We start from the raw sequence: 13,446 nt of genomic DNA on the forward strand, positions 1-13,446 counted from the left end.
AAACTAGCTCTGTTCTAAACTCTACCGTGGGGCTCTCTGAGCTGCTAAACTACACGGTTGGGCTCTATGAACCTTGGAGATCCATCATCAGGCTCTCTGATTGGCTAAATTCCACTGTCCTGCTAAACCATGGGACTCTGCCAATTCATACTCAATTTGCGGGTGTGCCAGAGCTGGGTGCCGCTGATGGAGGTGGGGTTGGATTACACTTGACAGGAGCTGGAGTAGACTCAAACAAAGAGTGCCATTGGACAGACTGGGGTCTGGTCCTGGTGCAAGGGGCCCCAGCTGTCCGTGCCTGACGAGACCCCCCTCTTCCCACTCTCACAGGCACAGACTAACCGGCTTACATGCTCGCCCACTCATTTTCCCTCAATCGCCACAAAATCTTTGATAAGACGATCTCAGACCCATCCAGCTGCCAGGGCCAAAACAAATTGATCTGTCTTGGGAGTATTTAAAGGGGCCACAACCAAAACCTCCAACTGAAGTCAGTGCCCTTTTAAAGAGGTGTGCTGCGGGAACTGGAATCCAACAATGGGTCAGGTATCAATAGTAAAACAGGGATGAAAGGGATGTGCCGTGGATCTAATGGCCATGGTCAAACCTTCCAGATGTGGGCTGGGCTGGGGGTTCAGGGAGGGGGGTTGGGGTCGGCTGCACTGTGACTGATCTGGTATCTATTAGCCTCAGGTCAACTTCCGCCTAGCATAACCGGATACCCAGAATGTCCCTTGGTACTCTGGAAAGCTCCACTTCTCGACTGTAGCCACAGGATCAGGTACTGATACCATGACTTCTGCTGTGACCGCTCACTCAAGGCCATGCGTTAGTCTCATTCGCTACATTTCAAATATTCAATATTGTTTTACACAGCTAGAACCAGGTGTGGTTATTTGTTCAAAACCATTGGCTGTTTAAGTTGAGTCATTGCCATTTGCATGCAGTTTGGGGAAAGCGGTTGTGATTTCTGCCTCCAATGCTATCAGGTATCACCAGGCATGCCTACAGCCACAGAATCCTGCAAAAGCCTTTCAAGCTTTATTGGCACGCTTGGTGCGTTAAGGTTTCTGGCAAAGCTGCTGCTACTGCTCTTTTTCGGGCTCTGTTTTTTTGCACATCTCGAGTTTGTTTGTGAGTGAACTGCTCCAGAAAGTGCTCTCTCTCGGGGGTGTTGATTAGAAAACATGGTCTCGTACTGCGTTGCATGAGGCGACTGGCTCTTTTCTTTGAACGTTAAACTCCAGGCTCTCACCTGCATACATTTGGCAACGCAGGTCTAGGTCATCACGGCATGATCTTAAGACTTTATTTATGAAACAAATGCTAGCAAGCTCGAGAGACTCTGGGTAGTAAGACATACTGCATCATAATCCACATACCATAAGCATACCACAACAGTCTTAGTGATGCACCAATTCATTTGCATGCCTGCGTGCGACAATTGGAGCTCTCACAACAGCCAGGAGGAATTATTTTGTTCCCTCTTGCAACGCTAACCATTTGTTTATCTGAACCGTTATTGTGTTAGCAACACGTAGCGTAGCATTGCTGAGATACTGCATCAGTCGAGGAGGTCAGCCAGCACAGCCAGCACAACCAGAAAAACATGAGAGCATTCTTTCACACACTCCACGGAGGTGGGAGAGAAGGAGTGTGAGTGACATCCCTCTTTTAATTCTACTCACTCTCTCTCTGCTCTCGTTCCCTCAAGATGGCGTCGAGCCACTTCTGCTTGTCCTCTGCGTTCTTGGCCATGCAGACGAACCACTTGTTCTTGGCCGTGTTGTGGATCTTCCAGCCGTTGGTCACTGTGTAGTTGTTGCTGTGGTAGTCAGCTAAGAAAAGAGGTACATAACAAGTAAGGGACCATGGTACAGTACACACACCATGACTCCTCTTCTTGAAATAACCTTTATTTTTTTTAACCGTAATTCTGTTGATTGACATTGATATCAATACTGCACTACCTTTTTATCTTGGTGCTAAAAGATGCAGTGTTAATGAACTTGTGTTGACCTCAGTTGTAACAAACTTGGAAGGTAATACAGCCTGCCTAGCCACACCACTCTCAAGCATCACCCATCTTTGAAACACCATGGAGTTTTCAATATCCATCATTCTGTAAGTACTGCTAAGAAAAAAAATAGCAGCGCCGTAAAATACATATTTCTGCTGACCTGTAAGGGTGTCACACACACACACACACACACACACACACACACACACACACACACACACACTGATTGGGTTGGGGTAATGGAGTTGAATGAAAGCAGTGTGACTGTATATACACACACTCACCCGAAAAAAAGGTCTCCTTGCGAACGAGGAACTGGGCTTCGCTTTGTTGTTTGTTTACATGTTGTCTAGCTGCAGTTGTCAGTGCATGTCAATGTTGTAATATTTAGTTGAAGAAAAAAATAGTCACTAGGTCTTGTCCTTATTACTGTAAAACTAATCAATGGAATGGTGTAAAAGTGCAGTTATCAACCTTAGACAAGCTAAGCTGGCAGTGTAAAGAGGACACATGACCTTGGTCCCACTATCAGGTTATACGGTCTCTCTGAGAAACATGCAGAGAGAGAACATGTTTTCCTCTGTGATTTCCTCTGAAAGTATGAAGCGACAGGCAGCAAATAACTCGTGGGGCACAGAGAAAAGGCATGTGAACCCAAGAAGAAGTGCATTCATACCTCTAAGGCCTACAGCTACAACTAGAACCCACTCACAGAAAACAACCAGACCTGAGTTCAAAGAATACTTGAAATCTTTCAGATGCTTTGAACATTTCCTTGAGTCTGTCTGGAGTGCAAGAACGGAGGGATTAGCATTTTAGGGGCTACTTCATTGGTTATATTGCCCCAGGCAAGCTCGATTAAGCACAACTAAATTATTTGAACGATTTTAACTACTATTTGAACACAAGACATGAAAAAAAAATGCTGGTGTGCAATAAACCACATAAGCAAAACAGTGTTGTAAGTTGTTAAGTGCCAGTTCTTGCAACAGCATGCATCCCAGTAGTTCAAAGGTGTGAAATGCAGGTCGGTGCATCCGCTCTGAACCAATGTGCAGACAGCAGATTCATATAGTCACCTGACCGTTTGTAAGCAGTTCAAACAAGAAAAACCTACGCAAGATTTTATTGCCACACCCAAATTGTCAACACTCATTAGCTTTGTATCATCTACTCTACCAGCTAATCTAGAAAGAAAGAAAATGACTGAATGGATGAATGAAAAGAGGGATGGATGGATGCTCCTATAAGAACTGATGACTGGTGGGGCTGGCACGAACCTGTTCCATCCTCAACGTTTTCCACTTCCATCACCTCTGTGTTGATTCTTCCTCTGAACACGTACAGGGGGCCATTGATGGACTTGGTCCTCTTTGTGGATTTCTTCCCAGTTACCCTACGAAATTTAACATAAAATTGTGAAAATGTGTTACTCCTGCTCAGAAGAAAAATATGTTGGGAACTTTGAAAAAACAACAATTATACAGTGCTCAAGCACACACAGGGGCAAGTACACACACACACACACACACACACACACACACACACACACACACGTTAGTTTGTTTTGTTTGCATATAAAATGAGCTTGGTACACACTACACAAACAGGATTTGGCGATTTACTCAGTTTTTCCACGTCTGGCTTCTTTCTATGGTGACTTCTCGTCAATGAATGAAAACACATTCCTGCCACTTTCCTGAGGTGCATGACTCCGTCACTCCTTCCCTTCCTACCCCCATCTCACCTGGACTTCCTCTTGCAGTAGACCAGGAGGTTGTCAAACAGGAAGAAGACTCTCTCTTGGATGTTGCCGGCGGAGATCTTGAGCAGGTTGCCGTGGAGCAGCAGCTCGGTGCAGATGTCAGTCAGATTGGTGCCCTGACAGTCAAGAGAGGGTGGCAATTAGATCACTGGTGCCCGTCAATCTCTCAAATCAAATCGTATTTGTCACATGTTTCGTAAACAACAGGTGTAGGCTAGAAGTGAAATGCTTACTTATGGGCCCTTCCCAACAATGCAGAGGAACATTTAAAAATAATAAACACAAGGGATAAATACAATGTGAGTAACATTAACTTGGGTTAGAGTTAGTGCAAAAAATGGTCAATACAAATAGGCTAGCTATTTAGTTAACTATTTAGCAGTCTTATGGCTTGGGTGTGCAAGCTGTTCAGGGTCCTGTCGGTTCCAGATTTGGTGCATCAAAACCTCTAGACATGCGGTAGCAGATGGAACAGTCGAACTTGGGTGACTGGAGTTTTGGAACATCGTCTGACACCGCCTGGTATAGAGGTCCTGGATGACAGGGAACTCGGCCCAAGTGATGTACTGGGCCTTGTGGTAAGATGCCAAGCGGTTGCCATTCCAAACGGTGATGGAGCCAGTCAAGATGCTCTCAACAATGCAGCCACAGGAGTCACGAGTGCACGATGGGACAAGAACATCCCTTCCGGCCAAACCCTCCCCTAACCCGGACGGCGCTGGGACAATTGTGCGCCTTCCCATGGGTCTCCCGGTCGCGGCCGGCTGCGACAGAGCCTGGACTCGCTTCTTCCATGCTTCACTGTGGAAACCACACATGCAGAGATACTCCGTTCACCTACTCTGCGCCTCACAAAGACACAGTAGTTGGAACCAAAAATCTCAAATTTCGACTCATCAGACCAAAAGGACAGATTTCCACCAGTCTAATGTTCATCGCTTGTGTTTCTTGGCGCACTTCCACCATGAAGGCCTGATTCACGCAGTCTCCTCAGAACAGTTGATGATGAGATGTGTCGGTGACTTTAACTCTGACGCATTTATTTGGGCTGCAGTCTGAGGTGCAGAAAACTAATGAACTTATACTCTGCAGCAGAGGTAACTCTGGGTCTTCCTTTCCTGTGGCAGTCCTCCTGAGAGCCAGCTTCATCATAGCGCTTGATAGTTTCTTCAAGTGCAGTCTCTCAAACTATCAGAGTTCTTGATTGACTGACCCTCATGTCTTAAAGTAATGATGGATTGTCATTTCTCTTTGCTTATTTGAGCTGTTCTTGCCATAAAATAAACTTGGTCTTTTACCAAATAGGGCTATCTTCTGAATACCACCCCTACCTTGTCACAACACAACTGATTGGCTTAAGGAATAAATTCAACAAATTAACTTAACAAGGCACACTTGTTCATTGAAATGCATTCCAGGTGACTGCCAACAGTGTGCAAAGCTGACATCAAGGCAACATTGAATGTAATTTCATAGTTTTGATGTAGAAAACAGTCAAAACCCTGGAATGAGTAGGTGTGTCAATCTTTTGACTTGTAATGTATGTATGTATGTATGTATGTATAAGTCGGAAGTTTACAAACACTGTTTTTCAACAACTCCACAAATGTCTTGTTAACAAACTATAGTTTTGGCAAGTCAGTTAGGACATCTACTTTGTGTATGACAAGTCATTTCTTCAACAATTGTTTACAGACAGATTATTTCACTTAAAATTCACTGTATCATAATTCCAGTAGATCAGAAGTGTACACACACTAAGTTGACTGTGCCTTTAAAAAGCCTGGGGGAAAAATGATGTCATGGCTTTAGAAGCTTCCGATAGGCTAATTGACATAATTTGAGTCAATTGGAGGTGTACCTGTGGATGTATTTCAAGGCCTACCTTCAAACGCGGTGCATCTTTCCATGACATGTGAAAATCAAAAGAAATCAGCCAAGACCTCAGAATGTTTTTTGTAGACCTCCACAAGTCTGGTTCATCCTTGGGAACCATTTCCAAACGCCTGAAGGTACCACGTTCATCTGTACAAGAATAGTACGCAAGTATAAACACCATGGGACCACGCAGCTGTCATACCGCTGAGGAAGGAGACACGTTCTGTCTCCTAGAGATGAATGTACTTTGGTACGAAAAGTGCAAATCAATCCCAGATCAACAGTAAAGGACCTTGTGAAGATGCTGGAGGACACAGGTACAAGAGTGTCTATATCCACAGTAAAATGAGTCCTATATCGACATAACCTGAAAGGCCGCTCAGCAAGGAAGAAGCCACTGCTCCAAAAACCGCCATACAAAAAGCCAGACTACGGTTTGCAACTGAACATGGGGACAAAAATGATACTTTTTGGAGAAATGTCCTCTGATCTGATAAAACAAAAATAGAACTGTTTGGATATAATGACCATTGTCATGTTTGGAGGAAAAAGGGGGAAGCTTGCAAGCTGAAGAATACCATCCCAACCGTGAAGCACGGGGGTGGCAGCATCATGTTGTGGGGGTGCTTTGCTGCAGGAGGGACTGGTGCACTTCACAAAATAGCTGGCTTCATGAGGATGGCCAATTATGTGGATATATTGAAGCAACATCTCAAGACATCAGTCAGGAAGTTAATGCTTGGTCGCAAATGGGTCTTCCAAATGGACAATGACCCCAAGCATACATCCAAAGTTGTGGCAAAATGGCTTAAGGACAACAAAGTCAAGGTATTCGAGTGGCCATCACAAAGCCCTGACCTCAAGCCTATAGAAAATTTGTTGGCAGAACTGAAAAAGCATGTGCGAGCAAGGAGGCCTACAAACCTGACTCAGTTACACCAGCTCTGTCAAGAGGATTGGGACAAAATTCACCCAACTTGTTGTGGCAAGCTTGTGGAAGGCTACCCGAAACATTTGACCCAGGTTAAACAATTTAAAGGCAATGCTACCAAATACTAATTGAGTGTATGTAAAATTCTGACCCACTGGGAATGTGATGAAAGAAATAAAAGCTGAAAGAAATCACTCTCTACTAGTAGTCTGATATTTCACATTCTTAAAATAAAGTGGTGATCCTAACTGACCTAAATCTGGGGAATTGTTACTAGGATTAAATGTCAGGAATTATTAAAAACTGAGTTTAAATGTACCTGGCTAAGGTGTATGTAAACCACCGACTTCAACTGAATGTATACATGCATGTGGCATAATGTATTTACAGGTTTATTCATGTTTTCAAGTACTGCTGACAAATAATGCCTTCTGATTCTTGTATAGATTGTATTGGATTCCTATGTTCTGTGTAAAATACTTATCTGAAAGTTGTACTGATTATAATGAGCTAATGCTAAGCTATTTGCCAGCTATGTGTGGCGCCATGTTTGTTGACATTACATAATGCATTCTGGGTATCACCTAAGTGTCTGTTTGACCAAAGACGTTGTAATGGAGCTGAAGGAATGGTTCACTCATCTTTCGTGTAAACTTCCGGAAGTGAATGAAGGGAAGGTAGCTGACACACCTCCTTTAACATGCACACCGCAAACAGACCAAACTCATCTAGTCTCCTCTATCATTGGTTGACACAAAAAACAAACAGAGGCGCACACAGACTACCCCATCGTCGGATTACTTTTGTTTTTACTCGATTATTTAGATCAATGGTGAGCTCACCCGTAATGTGACAAATTATAAATAGTAATTGCTATTAGCTAATTCATATTGTAGTTTCTGTCAGCCGAGAGTTAGCCAACTGTGACCACTTGTGTTACGTCAATCTTTCCTCAGTTAACACTAAGACTAATGTAGCCTACATTTTCCGGTTCTGACGATTGTGTTATGCTGTCGCTACTTCTGTGAATGTCTGAACATTGCATCCAAAAATAAACTGGTCACATTCAGAACATAACTCTGTAAGGACTGTGCTTGTACAAAAGGTTTCTGTGAAAAAAACAGTGTGGCTAGCTCACATGCTGACTGTTGCGCCAATCAAAACTGGACATTCTAAATAAGCATTCTAATCACACCGGTTTGAGCGTATGCTGCAGGGACCACTGTAGAATGATCACACCTATTTGTTGGTATGTGTGAAAACATTAAGTGCGAAGAACACTTCTGTTTGTGTTGCTTCTTATGGAAAACAAACCAGTCTCACGGTTTCACAGGAAATAAAACCTTGGTGGCTTTTCAATGTCAAAGTTGAACGGACGAAAATGGACCAACAAGGAGTCTTGTCAAACTAAACGGGAAAAACTGTTCGCTTAGCATGTCTCTCAAACCGCATTTCAGGCGCGTCTGAATACCTGGCTATTTCACTTGTCCTTCTTTACGTCACCCACACGTTTTCAATTGAGAGATTCAACTTGTTTCATAACTCATTATCATTCAGGCTACATATTAAAGTCTCTCTGATTAGCTTTGTAGCTTTAGAAGCTGGATAACATCATCCAGTATGTGCTAAAGGCTCTAATATGACTCGGTATGTGGCCAATTAACTTTTTTGACAACGTGGTTGAACTTTAGGTCCATTCATCACAATATAGTCATTAGATGTGACATTTGTAAGTTAGTATTTTTAGGGTTATACACTACCACAAAATGTAAACAAGAAAGCTAAAGAGATTTTCAAAGGATGACCAATGGGATTTCAGCTGTGACGTTAATCACGTATGGGGTGCATCTGAAATGGCACCCTAAGGGGCCTGGTCGAAAGTAGTGCACTATATAGGGCCCCCATACTCAACTGGAAGTCCGGAACGGTACCCAGAATGGGATCAATATGGACAGCAGGTTCCAAAATGTATTTATTTATATTTTATTTGGTCTGGCTTCGACCCCTGGTATCATATAAATAAACATAAGACATGGAAGAATGCGTAGAACTGCAGGAAATGAGCTTAAAAAAGGAAAAACAATCTCTTCCCAAAGCAAAATGTGCAGAATTGTGGGAAATTAGCTTTGTGCATTTTTAATGTTTTCTCAACCAACAAGAGGTGTGTGAACAGTTTTGGGTCGAGTGGGTTGCGAGGTGGGGGTTTGTTACTACGATGATAAATTACATTATCCATCCGGACCTTTGACACCTAGGAAATGTGTGCGACAGGACCTTCTCAAATAGTACTTGGGTACCCCTTGATATAGGGAATAGTGCACAAAAATAGGTGCCATTTCAGGTCAGATGGATTCCAACCAGCCTAGCAGACATAAGGTTTCCCCGATCAATCCAATTCCATGTTTAACTGGGCAGAAAGCCAGGTGGTGGATGGAGGGATAGTGGGGTCTGTCTGTCTATCAGGACAACGGTAATGCGGCTGGGTCTTGATTCCGCACTACTACATTCCCATTATGAGTGGAGTGGTAATTCAACTGGAACGTGGGGGAGTGGAGAAAGTAGAACTAATGGGCTAAAGATGGAGTGCTTTACAGGGAGCAAGGAAGGACAGTGCCTTTCATGAGACTGTGATACGCAAGAGTGTAGACGGCAACTCTATGTCCCATTACTCGTTCATCCTAATACTAGGGGTCAATGCAAAGTGATATGAGAGAACCAATCCTAAACGCAGATGTCCAACTGCCCCCACGTCATTAGGTAGAATTGAATTAGAGACATTGGAGAGAAAAAAAGACAATCACATTCCTATATCAACACATTGATCTGTGGAAGGGACCGCAATGACATCGTGACATTGGGCAGGGTGCCTGTTGGCCTTCCCTTGGCTCTTGAGCGAGTGGATTGTCCTCTCGGGGGCCAAGGGGAGTCAGGAGACATGGGCTCTGTTGTGGAGGGTGAGGGATGTGTGAAAAAAAGCACTGGGCACCCCACTCCACTCAAATCAAATTGTATTTGTCACATACACATGGTTAGCAGATGTTAATGCGAGTGTAGCAAAATGCTTGTGCTTCTAGTTCCGACAATGCAGTAATAACCAACAAGTAAACTAACTAACAATTCCAAAACTACTGTCTTATACACAAGTGTAAGGGGATAAAGAATATGTACATAAAGATATATGAATGAGTGATGGTACAGAGCAGCACAGGCAAGATACAGTAGATGGTATCGAGTACAGTATATACATATGAGATGAGTATGTAAACAAAGTGGCATAGTTAAAGTGGCTTGTGACACATGTATTACATAAAGATGCAGTGGATGATAGAGTACAGTATATACGGATACATATGTGATGAATAATGTAGGGTATGTAAACATTATATTAGGTAGCATTGTTTAAAGTGGCTAGTGATATATTTTACATAATTTCCCATCAATTCCCATTATTAAAGTGGCTGGAGTTGAGTCAGTGTGTTGGCAGCAGCCACTCAATGTTAGTGGTTGCTGTTTAACAGTCTGATGGCCTTGAGATAGAAGCTGTTTTTCAGTCTCTCGGTCCCAGCTTTGATGCACCTGTACTGACCTCGCCTTCTGGATGATAGCGGGGTGAACAGGCAGTGGCTCGGGTGGTTGTTGTCCTTGATGATCTTTAGGGCCTTCCTGTAACATCGGGTGGTGTAGGTGTCCTGGAGGGCAGGTAGTTTGCCCCCGGTGATGCGTTGTGCAGACCTCACTACCCTCTGGAGAGCCTTACGGTTGTGGGCGGAGCAGTTGCCGTACCAGGCGGTGATACAGCCCGCCAGGATGCTCTCGATTGTGCATCTGTAGAAGTTTGTGAGTGCTTTTGGTGACAAGCCGTATTTCTTCAGCCTCCTGAGGTTGAAGAGGCGCTGCTGCACCTTCTTCACGATGCTGTCTGTGTGGGTGGACCAATTCTGTTTGTCTGTGATGTGTATACCGAGGAACATAAAACTTACTACCCTCTCCACTACTGTTCCATCAAGTGGATAGGGGGGAGTTCCCTCTGCTGTTTCCTGAAGTCCACAATCATCTCCTTAGTTTTGTTGACGTTGAGTGTGAGGTTATTTTCCTGACACCACACTCCGAGGGCCCTCAACTCCTCCCTGTAGGCCGCCTCATCGTTGTTGGTAATAAAGCCTACCACTGTTGTGTCGCCCGCAAACTTGATGATTGAGTGATTGACAGGAGAGAGGGCTCAGAACGCACCCTTGTGGGGCCCCAGTGTTGAGGATCAGCGGGGTGGAGATGTTGTTGCCTACCTTCACCACCTGGGGGCGGCCCGTCAGGAAGTCCAGTACCCAGTTGCACAGGGCGGGGTGGAGACCCAGGGTCTCGAACTTGATGACGAGCTTGGAGGGTACTATGGTGTTAAATGCCGAGCTGTAGTTGATGAACAGCATTCTCACTTAGGTATTCTTCTTGTCCAGATGGGTTAGGGCAGTGTGCAGTGTGGTTGAGATTGCATCGTCTGTGGAACTATTTGGGCGGTAAGCAAATTGGAGTGGGTCTAGGGTGTCAGGTAGGGTGGAGGTGATATGGTCCTTGACTACTCTCTCAAAGCACTTCATGATGACGGAAGTGAGTGCTACGGGGCGGTAGTCGTTTAGCTCAGTTACCTTAGCTTTCTTGGGAACAGGAACAATGGTGGCCCTCTTGAAGCATGTGTAAACAGCAGACTGGTATAGGGATTGATTGAATATGTCCGTAAACACACCAGCCAGCTGGTCTGCACATGCTCTGAGGGCGCGGCTGGGGATGCCGTCTGGGCCTGCAGCCTTGCGAGGGTTAACACGTTTAAATGTTTTACTCACCTCGGCTGCAGTGAAGGAGAGACCGCATGTTCCAGTTGCAGGCCGTGTCAGTGGCACAAAGCGGGCAAAAAAGTTATTTAGTCTGCCTGGGAGCAAGACATCCTGGTCCGTGACTGAGCTGGATTTATTCTTATAGTCCGTGATTGACTGTAGACCCTGCCACATACCTCTTGTGTCTGAGCCAATGAATTGAGATTCTACACTGTCTCTATACTGAAGCTTAGCTTGTTTGATAGCTATTCCCTCCAAGGCTGCACTGTTTGTATTCGGTCATGTTTCCAGCCACCTTGCCCTGATTAAAAGCAGTGGTTCGCGCTTTCAGTTTCACGCGAATGCTGCCATCAATCCACGGTTTCTGGTTTGGGAATGTTTTAATCGTTGCCACTCCACTCCCAAGCCACTTCTATGCACTGTGCACGCTGGTGATTTGGGAGGCTGGAGAAGCATTTTACCTTCACGGAAAATGAAATGGTGCTCAGTGGACTCTCGAAAACTGGCCAAAGTTTTATAGCAACAGCCGGGACAGAGTGGGGATGGGGTCAATGAGGTGGACAGTGTGTGTGTGTGTCTGTGTGTGTGTGTGTGTGTGTGTGTGTACAGTATACGTGTGTGAGAGATCGAGCTAGAAAGAGAGTGGGTAAATCCAATGACAAAACTCCAAACTCAGAGCTTCCCTTTTCTATCCCTTTCAGGTCACATGTCCCATTTCTATATAAAAGGAGAACCTTGCCCTTTTCTCTCTTTCTCTCCATTCCATCTTCATCTGACTCTCATCCATCTTTATCTCAGACCTCTCAATCTTTCTCCTCACCTCCCACACCTCTCTCGCTCTCATCCTTCTCATTGTTATATTACTCCTTCCTCCTTTCTCTCTTTTCACCTTCCATGAATCTCTCACCCTTCTGTCACCCCTCATCCTTATGGAACACTTCTCTCCCCCCTTTTCTCACCTTCGAGCACTGTTCTCTGCCCTCACTCCCATCCTCTCTACTTCCATCAATGGTGAACTTTAGGGTGCATCCTAGCACCATGGCCTAAAATAGGATAGTATCCCTCACCTCCCAGCCCTCGATGTGCGACTGTAGCTGCTCCAGGGCCTCCAATTTCTCCATCTGCCTCTTGGTCTCATTGATGTTGGAGCACACTGCCTTCATGGCCTGCAGGGCCTCCTCCACCGCAGGGTAGTCCGAGTGCTTCTTGGGTGTCCGCTTCAGCAGCTCCTAGTGGGGGGAGAGAGAGTAGGGAATAAAGACCATACGGGGATGATGGCAAAGAGTCAAAATGTCTTCAGTAGTACTACAGTACATAAACAATATTTGTTTCAAATGTCATCCAGCGCACCAGGGCTGTTAAGCACCATGCTCATTATGTGAAAGTTGAATGTAGAAGTTGGAAAAGAGAGAAGTTGGACGTGGGGTGGAAAATCGCAATCATACTGTAAATAGTCCTCAACTGGCAGCTTCATGAAATCACACCGGCAAAACACCAGTCTCAACGTCAACAGTGAAGAGGCGACTCCGGGATGCTGGCCTTCTAGACTGAGATCCTCTGTCCGGTGTCTTTTGCCCACCTTAATCTTTTCTTTTTATTGGCCATTCTGAGATATGGCTTTTTCTTTGCAACTCTGCCTAGAAGGCCAGAATCCCGGAGTCGCCTCTTCACTGTTGACATTGAGACTGGTGTTTTGTGGGTACTATTTAATGGGGTGGCAGGTAGCCTACTGATTAGAGTGTTGGGCCAGTGACTGAAAGGTCGCTAGATCAAATCTCGGAGCTGACAAGCTAAAACATCTGTTCAGGGGCAGAACTGTTCTTAGGCTGTCATTGTAAATATGTACATTTGTTCTTTACTGACTTGCCTAGTTAAATAAAGGTTAAATAAAATAAATAAAAATTAAGCTGCCAGTTGAGGACTTGTGAGGTGTCTGTTTCTCAAACTAGACACTCTCATGTACTTGTCCTGTTGCTCAGTTGTGCACCAGGGCCTCCCACATCTCTTTCTATTCTGAACCAGTTTG

At 44.7% G+C, this 13,446-nt stretch overlaps 1 protein-coding gene across 4 annotated transcripts in view; it reads right to left on the bottom strand.

Moving 5' to 3' along the window:
- The window catches only part of LOC135527404 (phosphatidylinositol 3,4,5-trisphosphate-dependent Rac exchanger 1 protein-like), a 151,586-nt gene that overhangs the window by 90,815 nt on the left and 47,325 nt on the right, over positions 1–13,446 (bottom strand). For all 4 annotated transcript variants that reach the window (XM_064955932.1, XM_064955931.1, XM_064955930.1 and 1 more), the window contains exons 6-9: positions 12,488–12,649; positions 3,768–3,901; positions 3,301–3,416; positions 1,689–1,838 (exon numbers count right to left, since the gene is read on the bottom strand). In XM_064955932.1, the coding sequence (XP_064812004.1) occupies positions 1,689–1,838; positions 3,301–3,416; positions 3,768–3,901; positions 12,488–12,649 (562 nt within the window). The remainder of the gene's footprint in view (positions 1–1,688; positions 1,839–3,300; positions 3,417–3,767; positions 3,902–12,487; positions 12,650–13,446) is intronic.

This window comes from Oncorhynchus masou, chromosome 33 (assembly GCF_036934945.1).
Source record: "Oncorhynchus masou masou isolate Uvic2021 chromosome 33, UVic_Omas_1.1, whole genome shotgun sequence".
Taxonomy (NCBI): domain Eukaryota; kingdom Metazoa; phylum Chordata; class Actinopteri; order Salmoniformes; family Salmonidae; genus Oncorhynchus; species Oncorhynchus masou.